Raw genomic sequence first — 14335 nt, forward strand, 5'->3', positions numbered from 1 at the left:
TAAATTCCCAAGTAGTAAATTCCTACAAAATAGTATCAGACCGTCTCAGCTGCTTTTATGTTCTGTTCACTCCGGTGGCTATTTTAGTGGGGATAGAAAATAAGTGTGTATATCTTCAAGATCCACAACAACAATATTTACAAATCAAGTCGTCTATTCCTGATGATTTCAGACTTGTAGTTTAGTTGTTTTCAGGAACATGTGTGTTTCCTTCTTATTGATTAATGAAGGCTGACAGAAAAAAAAAAAACCTGATCAGTTCTAATCTTTATTGAGTCCTGTAGACTCTAAGCTCGTTATGGGCAGGGAACGTGTCTGCTAACTGAAGTAAGGAGGCGTAGTGGATAGAGCACGGGCCTGGGAGTCAGAGGTCATGGGTTCTACCCGGGGCTCCACCACTTGTCTGCTGAATGATCTTGAGCAAGTCACTTCACTTCTCTGGGCCTCAGTTACCTCATCTGGAAAATGGAGATTGAGGCTGTGAGCCCCACAAGGGGCAGGGCATGTGTCCATCTCGATTTGCTCGTATCCACCCCAGCACTATTAAAATTTGCCCTTTCCTCTCCATTCAAACTGCTTACGGTGGTCTAAGCACTTATCCTTCCAAGCCTTGACTACTGCGTCTGTCTCCTCGCTAATCCCCCTGCCCCCATCTCTCCTCTCTCCCATTCTTACTTCACTCTGCTGACTGGATTGTTTTTTCTTAAAGAAAAAAAAAGTTCAGTCCACATCACCCCATTCCTCAAGAACCTCCAGTGGTTGCCCATCCACCTTCACATCAAACAGAAACTCCTTATTATTGGCTTTAAAGAATTCCATCAGTTTGCCCCCTCCTAACCTTACCACCTCATCTCCTGTTATACTTTGCTCTTCTAATGCCAACTTGCTCACTGTGCGCTGATCTCGTGTGTCTCACCGCCAACCCCTTTCCCACATCCTCTCTCTGGTGTGGAACTCATTCAATAGTATTTATTTATTGAGCGCTTACTATGTGCAGAGCACTGTACTAAGCTCTTGGAATGAACAAGTCGGCAACAGATAGAGACAGTCCCTTCTGTTTGACGGGCTTACAGTCTAACTCCCTCCCCCACCATCAATAATTAATCGAATTTATTGAGCACTTATGTGCAGAGCACTCTAAGCACTTGGGAGAGTACGATATAACAATTAGACGCGTTCCCTGCCCGTAATGAGCTTACAGTCAAATCACCACCCTCCCCACCTTCAAAGCCATTTTAAGGTCACATCTCCTCCAGAAGGCCTTCCCCGATTAAGCTCGATTAACTCACTTTCCCTTTTGCTTCATCGGTGCACTTGGATCTGTATTCCAGATCGTAAGCCCGTCGTGGCAGAGAACGTGTCTGCTAATTCTATTATGCTGTACTCCCTCAAGCAGTAAGTACAGTTCTCTGCACATAGTAAGCACTCAATATGATTGATTTATAGGACTGTGGACATTTATTATTCACCCAACGGCCCCATAGCACTTGTGCACATATCCAAAAATGATTTGTTTGATTAACTATCTAGACTGTAAGATCCTATTTTGTTTTCTTTTTGTGGTGTTTGTTAAGTGCTTACTGAGTGTCAAGCACTGTTCTAAGTGCGGGGATAGAAACAAGGTAATCAGGTTACACAGCAGACCCTCTCTCACATAGGGTTCACAGTCTAAATTGGAGGGAGGATAATATAATCCCCATTTTACAGATGAGGTAACTGAAGCACGGAGAAGTTAAGTGACTTACCCATGATCACAGAGCAGACAAGTGGTGGGCCCGGGGCCCTGGTCTGATTTCCAGCCCCGTGATCTTTCCGTTAGGCCACACTGATTCCCCACTAGGCCACACCGCTTCTTCTCGTGAGCAGAGAGAGTATCTATCGACTCTGTTGTATTGTGCTCTGCCTATAGGAAGAACTCAATAATATAATCGATCAATTGGAAGTTGGAGGATTCGTGTCCTAATCCTGGATAATAATAACAATAGTATTTGTTAAGCGCTTACTATGTGCCAAGCACTGTTCTAAGCACTGGGGGGATACAAGGGAATCAGGTTGTCCCAAAGTCACACAGCTGACAAGTGGCGGAATTGGGATTAGAACCCATGACCGCTGACTTCCAAGCCCGTGCTCTTTCCACTGAGCCAAGCTGCTTCTCAATGGCATTTGTCTGCTGTATGTCCCAGGCAAGTCACTTAACTTCTCTGTGCCTCAGTTGCCTCATCTATAAAATGGGGATTAAAAAATGGTGGTATTTGTTAAGCACTTACTATGTGCAAAGCACTGTTCTAAGCGCTGGTGGATACAAGGAGATCAGGTTGTTCCACAGGGGGCTCACAGTTTTAATCCCCATTTTACAGATGAGGTGACTGAGGCACAGAGAAGTTAAGTGACTTGCCCAAAGTCACACAGCTGGCAAGCGGCAGAGCCGGGATTCGAACCCATGAACTCTGACTCCCAAGCCCGGGCTCTTTCCACTGTGCCCCGCTGCTTCTCTAATTAAGAATGTGAGCCCTATGTGGGACTGTGTCCAACCTGATTATCCTGAAGCACTTAGTAGGGTGCCTGGCACATAGTAAGCACTTGACAAATGCCATTAAAGAAAAAGTGATTATAACATACATATACACACACACATACATATCTATAAATCCATATATACGTGCACACACATATGTAAATAGACATATAGAGTAAAAATGATTGTAACATATGTATACACAAAAAAACGCACATATTCACATATGTGTGTGTGTATACGTATATTATAATCACTTTTTCTCTTTGTGTGTCTATACATGTCTGTGTACATATATATCTATATAGATCTATACAGATCTATAGATCTATAGATATATAAAATTCCTATAGATCTCTCTATATATCTATAGATATATAAAATTCCTATAGATCTCTCTCTCTCTATATATATATTATATAGGAAGAACTCAGTAATATATATAAAATATATATATTTTAGAGAGAGAGAGAGAGATCTATAGGAGATAGATAGATAGATAGATAGATAGATAGATAGATAGATAGATAGATAGATAGATAGATAGATACTGGGAAGGTATGTAAATGAATATGTAAGTTCTAGGGTGACTGATGGATTAATGTGACTTGGGATACTGAGAGTTAATCGGGGGCTACTAGTTGAAGAAGGTAGGATTTTATGATGGCTTTGAAATAGGGAGAACTGTGGTCTGTTGGACTGGTGGAGGTGAGGATGTTCCAGGCCAATGGAACAGCCTGAGCCAGTGGATGGAGTTGAAGCAGGTGAGCGTGAAGTAAAACTGGGTCAGCTTGAGAAGAATGAAAAGAGCAAACTGGGGCGTATCAGTCGCTCGTATTTATTGAGTGCTTACTGTGTGCAGAGCACTGTAAAAAGCATTTTGGGAGAGTACAGGATAACAGAGTTGGTAGACACGTTCCCTGCCCACAACCTAACTTAGAGTCTAAAGGGTGAGGTGAAGAGACGAGTTAGATATCTTGTATGCCGGCAAGTCGTGTCTGACCCGTAGCAATGCCATGGACACTTCTCTCCCAGAACGCCCCACCTCCGTCTGCAATCATTCCGAGAGTGGATCCGCAGAGTTTTCTTGGTAAAAATACAGAAGCGGTTTACCCTCGCCTCCTTCCGCGCTGTAAACTTGAGTCTCCGCCCTCGACTCTCTCCCGTGCCGCTGCTGCCCAGCGTAGGTGAGTTTTTGACCTGTAGCAGATGGCCTTCCACTTGCTAGCCACTGGCCAAGCTAGGAATGGAATAGGTAGGCCTCTGCTTGACTCTCCTTCCCGTATTCGAGACCGGTAGAGGACTGGAAACTCTCCAGGTACGACCCTGAGAGGCCAGATAGATATAGTAGGGCTGATCTGTAGAGAACCTTGAAGACAACTGTGAGATACAGAGGAAACTAGGAAGCCATTGGAGGGGCTTGAAGAGCGGGCAGATGTTAGTCAAGGGGCACGTCAAGAAAATTGGCCTTATAGGAGCTCGTGGTAAAGGTTGGAGGAGGTGGAGGCTGGAATCACGGAGACCGGCAATAAGCCTGATACAACAGTCTAGCCGCAATAGGATTTTTCAGCATATGAAGTGATCACAAAGCACACTCTATTTACCTCAGCCTTGCTTTTGCTCTAGAAGCAGGTGCTTTTCTCCAGAGAGTTCTGGCATTTCACGCTAGGCGTGGTATACCACAGAACTGCTTTTATTCTGGTTTGTAGTTGCTTCCGTTCTGGGTTCTTGCCTAAGACCAGAATGCAGGCATGTTGGAAACATTTTAAAGTCAACAATCAAAAGTTAACCAAACTTTTTTAGCCCTTACGGTTCCGGTTTGAGTTCAGGGCAGACGCTCAAATTATTTTTTATTTTATTGCAATTCGTGCATCGCCGGCTCCTACTCCCCCATGTAGTTCATATAAGATTTTTATTTTCAAAGGTGAGTAGATCTGACACGGTGACGTTTATTTGCGTTGCATTATAAATGCGGTCGGGGCACGGGATTCATTCTCTGTTTATATCAGGGAACATTTCGGCAATCGTAGGAGAGACGTGCACGCACGCGCGCACACTCTAACCACGTCCAGTGGCAAGTTATTATGGGGACTGACAGACTGTCATCATTTTGATAGCTTGAGCAGTATATCTCTTGAACAGCAATGGAGCTCTTATGCAGAAAGGATCATATGTTCCCAGCCAATTTACAGGGAAACAGCAATAACATTTTATCATGGTTGAGAGCCCAGTAGCTGCTTCCTATTAAACTTGCCCTTTCAGATACCTGTCTTGGATTAATTTGTTGATTTCAAATGGAAACTCAGTCTTCTCCAGTGAAGCATGACTTTCTGGGATAGACTCGCACTGAATGACAATTACTGTATATTCTGGCTGGTTTCAGACCATTACAAGCCTTGGGCATTGTAGAAGACAGAGGACTTCAGTAACTGATTTTAATACCACGTCTAATTTTAACTGTCAGTTATAGATGTGCCAGCAGCAGAATCCTCAAAAAGATGAAATGCAAAACACTTCTAACTTGCTCTTTTTAATGATACACTTGCTGTTAGGAAAAAAACAGGAAAGGAAGAAAAAAGTATAAGCAGTTCCTTGAAGGGAATCAGCCTGGTGGAGAAGAGCTCTAAAGTAATGTAAATCGCCACCACGATTTCCTTTTAGTTATTTTTCTTCAGAATTTTTCCGGGTAATAATCGTCTGTGTTCATCCTACGCATATATCGATGATTATATTTTGAATGTCTGATGTCTCAAAAGACATCAGAATATATATTAATGGACAGTTGGGTGCTACGTATTTGGTGTATTGTACACTTTACCCTCTCTGAACCCATCGTCCAATTTTATTCCCCTGTTTTTCAGGGCCATCTTCATGCTTTATCGGTAGCCTCTCCAATATTCAGGGTCTAGTGAACACTGACATCCACCTTTACGGAGAAGTAGTACGTTTACGAAGTCTTGAGTATTTTTCATGAACGCAGACCAGGAAGTTGTGGAAATTTATTTTTAGTGAGAAGGTTATTTTTCCAATCTCTTAATTTTCTTACATAAGACCTTCGGAGTACTGCTCAGAACAGTGATTGGATTGCACATCAATCACTGGTATTTGTTTGGTACTTACCGTGTGCAGAGCGCTGCTTTAAGGGACTGGGAGAGTACAATACAGTGGAGTTGGCAGGCGGGATCCCTGCCACAAGGAGCTTACAATGTAAAGGAGGAGATAGACATTGAAATAAATTGCCAATAGGGAAATGGCAGGGTATAAGGATATGTACATAAAGGCTCTTGGATCTGTGTATTTATATTAATGTCTGTCTCCCCCTCTAGACTGTAAACTCATTTTGGGGAGGGAACAAGTCTACCAACTCCATTTTACTCTACTCTCCCAATCACTTAATACAGTGCTCTGCCCAAAGGAAGCGCTCAATAACTACCGCCGATTGATAAATGCAGCGGGACCGAAGGCGGAGTGAATATCAAGTGTTTAAAGGGTATAAATCCAAGAGCATAGGTTACATCAAAGAGAGCGTAGTTAGGGGAAGTTAGTCGGGGAAGGCCTCTCGGAGGAGATATGATTTTAGGGTGGATTTGAAGGTGGGGAGTGTGGTGGCCTGTCTGATATAAAGAGAGAGGGAGGACATGGAGAAGTGGTTGGTGGCGAGATAGACAAGATCTTGGTACAGTAAGTAAGTTGGCATTAGAGGAGTGGAGTGTGCGGGCTGGATTGTAGTAGGAGGTGAGCAAGGTGAGATAGGAGGGGAAGAGCCGACTGAATCCCTTAAGGAGTTTCTGTTCGATGCGGAGGTGGATGGGCAACCACTGGAAGTTACTCATTTATATGTATTTATTTGCATACACTTAACATTAATTGGTTATTTGTTTTTTCTGCTTTTTGCAATTGTTCAGTAGATGACTTGTATGTTTCCATAAGGAAAACGTTGCCAACAGAGTATTGTCGCCTAATATTATTAAAGGAAAAAACATTCAATCCAAACCACAAGTAAAACACCCAATACAGACTTTCTCTGCTCTGTGATGACATGTGGAAAAGCGCCTTCGTGGGATTTGAATGTTGAAACTCTTTCTGAAACGCCATTCTCGAACAGAAACTGTTGTGGTTGATTTGGTAAATGTTGTGCTTTGTTTTCCGATCGTTAGACCATTCAAATTTACTAGAGTCGCGTTCACTGAAAGAGCCAAACAAATACATATTGATGGATTATTAAATTAATCTGAATCTGTTGTTTTCATAGGCCCACATTCAGAACATATCCCTGGGGTCCAAGATCCTATCTCATGGCCAAATTCCTATTCTCTGTTGCAATATTTTGTGTCACCTTCCTATTTGAGAAGACTCCTGTTAAGTAATAATGAACTAAAAAGACTAATCTTTTTAATAATGAACCTGGTAAATCTGGGGTAAATGAATATTTAAACGATGCTGAGCAGAAACATGCTTCACAACTGGATGAAAATACCTACCAAAGATGCCATTTTATTTCAAGCCCACATCGAACAGCCCTTATGCCAACAAAGCCCGGTGGTAGAACAAATGATGTTTCTGCTCGGACAAGCTTTGTTTTATCAGGATCAGTAACCTTATCAGCATTTGACCCCGGACTATAATACATGTTTCTGAATAGATAGGGAGCATATGTCACAACTCTAAGGCGGACTAGCTTCCAAAACAAGATTACAAATCGTATTGTTTTTTAACCCTTCGATAGACTGAGACATAACTGGAAGTATATTTCCGTCCGAGCATGGTCTTTTGAGTTCCGCATCCTAGCTATCTCTGGCATTTATTTTTGTAAGATCTAAAAGACTAAATATGCATATAAATACCCTTCCTTAAATGCTCCCTTGTTGCATTATTTACTTGCCACTTTTTCAGTTGCGTACAAAATTTGATCATCACACAGTTGGAGAGAACATTTTGGTTTAAGATTCTGAAAAGGTACAGGCATGTAGTAATGTGCATAATCAATTATCTGAAGCCCAGGGCTTATGAAAAGCAAATACAACCCTCAAATATCGTGTGTATTTTTTTTTTCTTAAAGAACAAAATAAAAGAACAGAATGCAGAATGTCTTAATGCAGAAGGCACTGGCTCAGAAATTTTATTACTGGCCTCTGTTGATGACCCTTAATTTGCAGAGGGCGCCTCTCCTCCAATATCATTTTTCAGGACCTGTCTGAAAGGAAGAGAAATAACGGAATGTCTTCACGGTATAAAACAAGGCACCCATTCCTTGCGTTTTTTGTCATTAACCCTGCTTTTCCTTGACCTTTCACAGGTTAGGGCTCGACCCAAAGCTGTTGGCCAAAATCCTAAATATGAGCTCAGGTCGTTGTTGGTCAAGCGACACTTACAATCCTGTCCCGGGGGTGATGGAAGGTGTACCCTCTGGTAATAATTACCAGGGCGGCTTTGGATCTACGCTTATGGCTAAGGTACTGTAAATGTGCAGTGTGTGTCGGGGATGTCTGTTGGCGGGTTGGGAAAGAGTGTGTGTAGTAAGATGAGATGGTGTGCTTTTTACGTCATTCCGTCGTCGTGATCGTCTAGCACAAAGATTTGTTGGTGAACACCATTCTTTTTCTTATGTAAATCGGAATATTTTTTAATACTCCATTCGTTCAGTGGTATTTGTTGAGCACTTACTATGTGCAGAGCACTAAGTGCTTGAAAGTGCAGTGCAGCATAAAAAGAGGCAGTCCCTGCCCACAGCGGACTTACAGTCTAGGGGAGGGGAGGCAGACATCAAAATGAGTAAACAGGCATCGATATTAATAAATAGAATTATAGCTATATTCGTCAGCGCTGAGGGACGGGGGGTGGGAAGAGCTAAGGGAACGAGTCGGGGTGATGCGGAAGGGAGGGGGAGCTGAGGAAAAGGGTTCTTAGTCTGGGAAGGCCTCTTGGAGGAGGTGTACCTTCAGTAGGGCTTTGAAGGGGATGAAGAGTGATTGTTTGGCGAATTTGAGGAGGGAGAGTGTTCCAGACCAGAGGTAGGACGTGGGCCAGGGGTCGGCGGCGAGACAGGCGAGATCGACGCAGAGAAGGTTAGCACCAGAGGAGCGGAGTGTGTGGGCTGGGATCTAGAAGGAGAGAAGGGGGAGGTGAGGTGGAAGGGGCAAGGTGATGGACAGCTTTAAAGCCAATAGTGGGGAGTTTTTGTTTGATAAGGAGGCTGATAGGCAACCACTGGAGATTTTTGAGGAGGAGGGTGACATGGCCTGAAAGTTTCTGTAGAAAGATAATCTGGGCAGCGGAGTGAAGTATGGACTGAATGGGGGAGAGACAGGAGGTGGGGAGTTCAGAAAGGAGGCTGATGCAGTGGATAGGATGTGATCTTACTAAGGTAGTAGCGGTTTGGAAGGAGAGGAAAGGGCGGATCTTGGCGACGTTGTGAAGGTGAGACCGGCAGGCTTTGGCGACGGATTGGATGTGCGGGGTGAATGAGAGAGCGGAGTCAAGGATGACACCGAGGTTAGGGGCTTGTGAGACGGGAAGGGCGGTCGTGCCGTCTGCAGTGACGGGAAAGTTCGGGAGAGGGCAGGGTCGGGAAGGGAAGATAACGTGTGAATGAATTAGTCAGTGGTGTTTATTGAACACTTGCTATGTACTAAGCGCTTGGGTTGGCAGACATTTTCCCTGCCCACATCAAGCTTAGAGTCTAGAGGGAGCCAAGGATTTTCCTCCACAGCCAATCTACTAACCTGCTTCTGGTCTGAAGACCTGTCCCTGAGCCAAGATTGCTAGATGTTATCTCCGCAACCTATTCTGCAGACATAGAGTATTTCAGATTGGCACCCAAATGTCTAAAGCTTAACGGTTTTCCAAATATTATCGGTTAGTATTATCAGCTTAGAAGAGATGTAAGTGCAATTTTCAGGAAAACCTACTTCCAGTTCAACATCACCTCCCCTTTTAGTCTGCTGCTAATATATTGATTTCCATTGCATTTTGGTTGAGCGGATATTTTTTTATTACAGCCCCTTGGGTGATGCGTCAAAAATTGCAAAATAGGCAATTCATTGTTTGCCTGGCACCTTTTCGATATATGAGCAATCACCTAGGTGCCCACCAGAGATGCCCTCATAGGTGGGCTCGGCCGGGCAGGGAATGATTCAATTTTCATCGGTAGTGATGAAATGCTAACAGATAGAGAAATCGTAGTCTCATTCAGACTTTCCATATGTGAATATTAAAGCATCAGAAAAAATCGAATCCACTTTTCCTTAACACTTTTTGGTTACTTTTCACTTTTTCAGGTTAATAGTAATAATAATGATAGTTGTTAAGCGCTTACTGTGTGTCAAGCACTGTTCTAAGCGCTGGGGTAGAAACACGCTATCAGGTTGGACAGGGTTCCTGTCCCGCATGGGGCTCACAGTCTCAATCCCCATTTTACAGATGAGGTCACTGAAGCCCAGAGAAATAAAGTGACTTCCCCGAGGCCACACAGCAGATATGCGGTGAGGCCGGGATTGGAACCCATGACCCTTCTGACTCCCAGGCCCGTGTTCTAACCACTGTGCCATGTGCAGCAGCAGCAACAAGGCCTAATGGATAGAGCATGAGCCTGGGAGTCAGAAGGACCTGGGTTCTAATCCCAGATCTGCCACTTATCTGCTGTGTGACGTCGAGCAAGTCACATAACTTCTCTGTGCTTCAGCTCCCTCATCTGTAAAATGGGGATTTAGTCTATGAGCCCTATGTGGGACAGGGACTGTGTCCAACCCTATTATCGTCTATGTACCCCAGTGCTTAGTACAAATGCCTGACATATAATCAGTGCTTAAAAAATACCACAATTATTATTAGTAGTAGTAGCAATAGTATTTAGTGAACAACTACTGAATACAGTATACCTGTACTCAGCATTTGAGAAAGTACCACCCGAAAGACTCAGTCTCTGATCCCTAGGATCTTGTGATCTTCAGGAGGAGACAGTCGTACAGAGTATCTATAAATAATTTGCAATATGGTGTCGTCGTAGAGGCAAAGAAGAGTGAAAGAAGAGGATTGAGAGTTAGCACCAGAGCCTCCTCTGTTGGTAGTAAATGTGGACAATTGTCCATTCTACTGCATTATTCAATCATTATTCAATTATTAAATGACACGATAGTTTTAGAGTAAAATTTACTAGTGATTGGGAATGAGATTTACATATGGAATACATTAATTTCCTGTGAGATGGTGTCTTCTTGATAATGCAAGGGAATGTTTATACTATTATTTTGTATTCTCCCGAGTGATTAGTACAGTGTTCTGTGCACAGGCAGCCCTCAATAAATACAATTGAATGAACGAATGAAGGGCTGGAGTATCTGTTTTGCTTGGTGTTACATTCCATTCTCCGTCTTCCTCCAGACACTGAGCTCCCCTTCTCCCCCTCGTATGTATCATCGCCCTCGCCTTTTACATCGTTTTGGCATTTTTATCGTCTTCTCGTGAGACCCTGAGGACCAGGGGCCATTTTTAATTTTCTCCTGTGTATTTTTTCCCTGTCCCTTAGTACAGTAGTCTGCACAACATAAACATTTAATCATCTATCAATCGTCTTTACTGAGCATTTCTTCTGTGCAGAGCACTCTTCTAAGTACTTGGAAGCGTACAATACAATCGAGTTGGTAGAAGCTTCCCCTGCCCACCATGAAGTTACAGTCTAGAGGGATGATAATAAACTACCTGTAATTTATTTTGAGTCTATCTCCCCTAACAGATTGTAAACTCCCCACTATGTCTGCTAATTCTATCGTACTTTTCCCAAGTGCTCTCATTCGTTCATCCAATCGTATTTATTGAGCGCTTACTATGTGCAGAACACTCTATACAGTACCTTGCACACAGGCCTCAAAAAAATACCATTGATTAATTGATTGATGCCTTACCCTTTCTGCTTGCACTGTCCTGTTAACATGTCCGAGTAAAGAATAGATGAAATGCCAAATAAGTCATTTGGCTCCTTTTTCTTTTTTGGTTTTTTTGGTTGGTTGAGGCTTTTTTTGGCTCTTGTAAAGAAGGTTAATAGTCAAACTTTAGTAAAGGGTCTTATAAGCTTATCTGAAGGTTTAAATTACTTTTACTATAATTATGCTTCATTTTCCACAAGTGAGATTCAACTATCCATTTTTTGGAAGCAATTGTCAAGTCACATTTTAAGTAGGGTGGACTCATGGAGTTCAGTTTTAGCTTGTCAAGTCACATTTTAAGTAGGGTGGATTCACAGAGTTCAGTTTTAGCTTGAAAAGCCTCCCCCCCCCCCCCCCCCATGTCTTTTAAGGAGAAGATTTGATGACAGCTGTTTTTCAGGGTGGAAAGAATGCTTTTAAAGCCTCTAGAGAGACTTATCAGAGTGGTAATGCTCAGTGAATCCAGAACCGTGGCAGATATAGGTGCAGAGATCCTAGCAGTATTGAAAAACACTTTGCCAAGTTGTTTTTCCAGAGAGACTGCTACAATTTTAATACAGTGGTTTTGTGGTTGACCATCTGAAACATCATCACACTTCTGTTGCTCTTCTTAGGGGAAAAACAAGGAGCGGGGAAGGAGAGGCAAGAATAAAATGCTGATTTTTTTTTAGGTTTTTTTTTTTATTTTTATTTTTTGCTTTTTTGCAACTCTGTGGAAATAAAATAAACTAACCCAAAGTTTCTGGAGCTTCTGTGCCTGGTTTAGTCTGGGAGATATGTGTTTTTCTTCTTAACACCTAAGCTTATTGGTGTGGGGGTCCTTGGGTCAGTTTTAATCGCCTGTTCTGTTTTTCCCTCCCTTCCTTGATTTCAGGATCTAGGATTGGCGCAGGACTCAGCAACCAACACTAAGAGCCCAGTCCCTTTGGGATCTCTGGCACATCAGATCTACAGATTGATGTGTGCTAAGGGCTATTCCCAGAAAGACTTCTCCTCTGTGTTCCAGTTTCTACGTGAAGAGGAGAGCTTGTGAGCTGGCTTTTTGGCAGCAGTCACCGCTGGAAACCAAACACCATTTTGGAGAGTCCTTGCAGTATACTGCACCAGAAAATGGGTTTAATGAAAGGTCACGGGTCCTTATCTCTCACAGACCGGTCTGCTTTTGATTGTCTAGGTCACAATGAACTCCAGGATTTTCATCCTTTTTTTTTTTTTTCAAAGCAGTTTGTTTCTCTTAGTTTATTTTGGCTAATACATGTTATATGAAATACCTTTCACTTTGAAGGACCACCGCCAAAGTCTCACCAAACCACAGCCTAAATTAACCCCCCTTTTTTCTTTATTAGGAATTAAATATTCCCTTGATTAATACTCTTACTATCTGAGAGCATAATCTTTGAATGTTTAAGGTGGCATCGTCACTCCATGTTGCAGATCAACCAGCTATCAATTATTTTAACCGGGGAGAGTGTGTCTTAAGATGAGTAAGGGTCGATTAAGTTACCGTGAAGAAGCAAAATAAGCATCTTCCTCCCCTGCCCGCCGATTAGGTTTTTGACTTGCTAACAAGTGGTGGGTTTTTTCCATGTTATTAAGATTCTGATTGATGTTCAAGAGGTTAAGTCAAGTAAATGAGAAGCCGTGGCTACATGTTTTACAGTTTGGGCCTCTATTCTGCAAACTCATTTTTGTATTTTTCTTCTATTCCCATATTTTTGGACTTTAGAAGAATAATTCAGGACCTGCTACAGAGCCAACAGTGTATATTTGCTTTAGGTTATTATTCTCTAATCCTAAATCAAAATAAATACGCCGTATTTTGACTTCAAATAAATTTCAGTGCTGGTTATACCTGCCGTGAAACTGTTTTTGTCTTTCTTAAAATATTCCTAAGCTCAGACTGAGCTGATGGTCAAAAACCAGGTGAGCCAAGTGTATTGGAGGCAGTGACGTGAAGTGGGATGCGTAGATCAGGGTGATGCTAATATGATGTCACGATAGGTCACCTCAACTCCTCACCTGGCAACTGATTGAACCCAGTAGTGTCCGTGAGCGGTGCAGGGATTTTAAAAGCTGAGGTTCGAGGGGACCCTTTGAGCCAAGCTACTGTGGCTTCAGAGCAGACTTATCCATTCCCGATGGGTATTCCGGAAATTGGGGCACCCCTGGACTACGTCAGACAGTGAAATTGGTTGAGCGCTTACTGTGTGCAGAGCACCGTACTAAGCAGTGGGAGAATACAGTATAGCAGTAAACATATATTCCCTGCCCACAGTGAAAGGACAAAGGGGACTCTGAGTGACTTTAGTAAAGACATTTTTTGAAGGTACACTAACTTTTACAGGCCACCCAGGTCTACCAGCTCATGGACTGACAAGGCCGTGAAATAGAATTTTATTGAATTGAAAGTGTTAAATTAGCCTCCCAAGGAGGAGATATCTGACTTCTGACACCATCTCAACATGGTATATTTAGTAAGGGACCCAAGTTCACCTATGATGCAGGGAAGCGTACTAGCAAAAATCCTACCTTTGGAGGAACCCATACTTTTATACCCTGTATCCATCATCGTGCGTACGTGCACCGTCAATTTTTCCAATACCTTCTGGTGTTATATCTAGACAGATGATTATTATAGGAAGAAAATGTTCTAATTCTTCCTCCGTAGACTATCTAAAATATGTAGTTGAAAACCTGTGTTTTGGCAGAACCGAGAATACTGTAATACACCACTTGGAGATATTACAATTCCAGCCACTCTTAGCACATTGTTCTGAATGTTTACACGCATATTACTTTTTAGCATAATTCCACTTCCCTGAAAACTAATATTTTAGATATCCTAAATGTTCCACGTATTTGCCAATTGGTACCATTAAATAAATTTCTTTAAAATGTT

General features: G+C 42.5%; 1 protein-coding gene and 1 non-coding gene across 2 annotated transcripts in view; one reads left to right on the forward strand and one right to left on the reverse strand.

Moving 5' to 3' along the window:
• Positions 1–14335, forward strand: part of HIBADH (3-hydroxyisobutyrate dehydrogenase) — a 130550-nt gene extending 116215 nt beyond the window's left edge. Inside the window, exons 7-8 of the mRNA XM_007667351.3 lie at positions 7812–7968; positions 12311–14335. Of these exons, the coding sequence (XP_007665541.2) occupies positions 7812–7968; positions 12311–12469 (316 nt within the window). The 3' untranslated portion in view covers positions 12470–14335. The remainder of the gene's footprint in view (positions 1–7811; positions 7969–12310) is intronic.
• On the reverse strand, positions 3714–3851 carry LOC114813968. Its single transcript, XR_003761712.1, has one exon. It is a non-coding gene; the product is annotated as a small nucleolar RNA SNORA7 (small nucleolar RNA).

This window comes from Ornithorhynchus anatinus, chromosome 8 (genome assembly GCF_004115215.2).
Source record: "Ornithorhynchus anatinus isolate Pmale09 chromosome 8, mOrnAna1.pri.v4, whole genome shotgun sequence".
Classification (NCBI taxonomy): Eukaryota; Metazoa; Chordata; class Mammalia; order Monotremata; family Ornithorhynchidae; genus Ornithorhynchus; species Ornithorhynchus anatinus.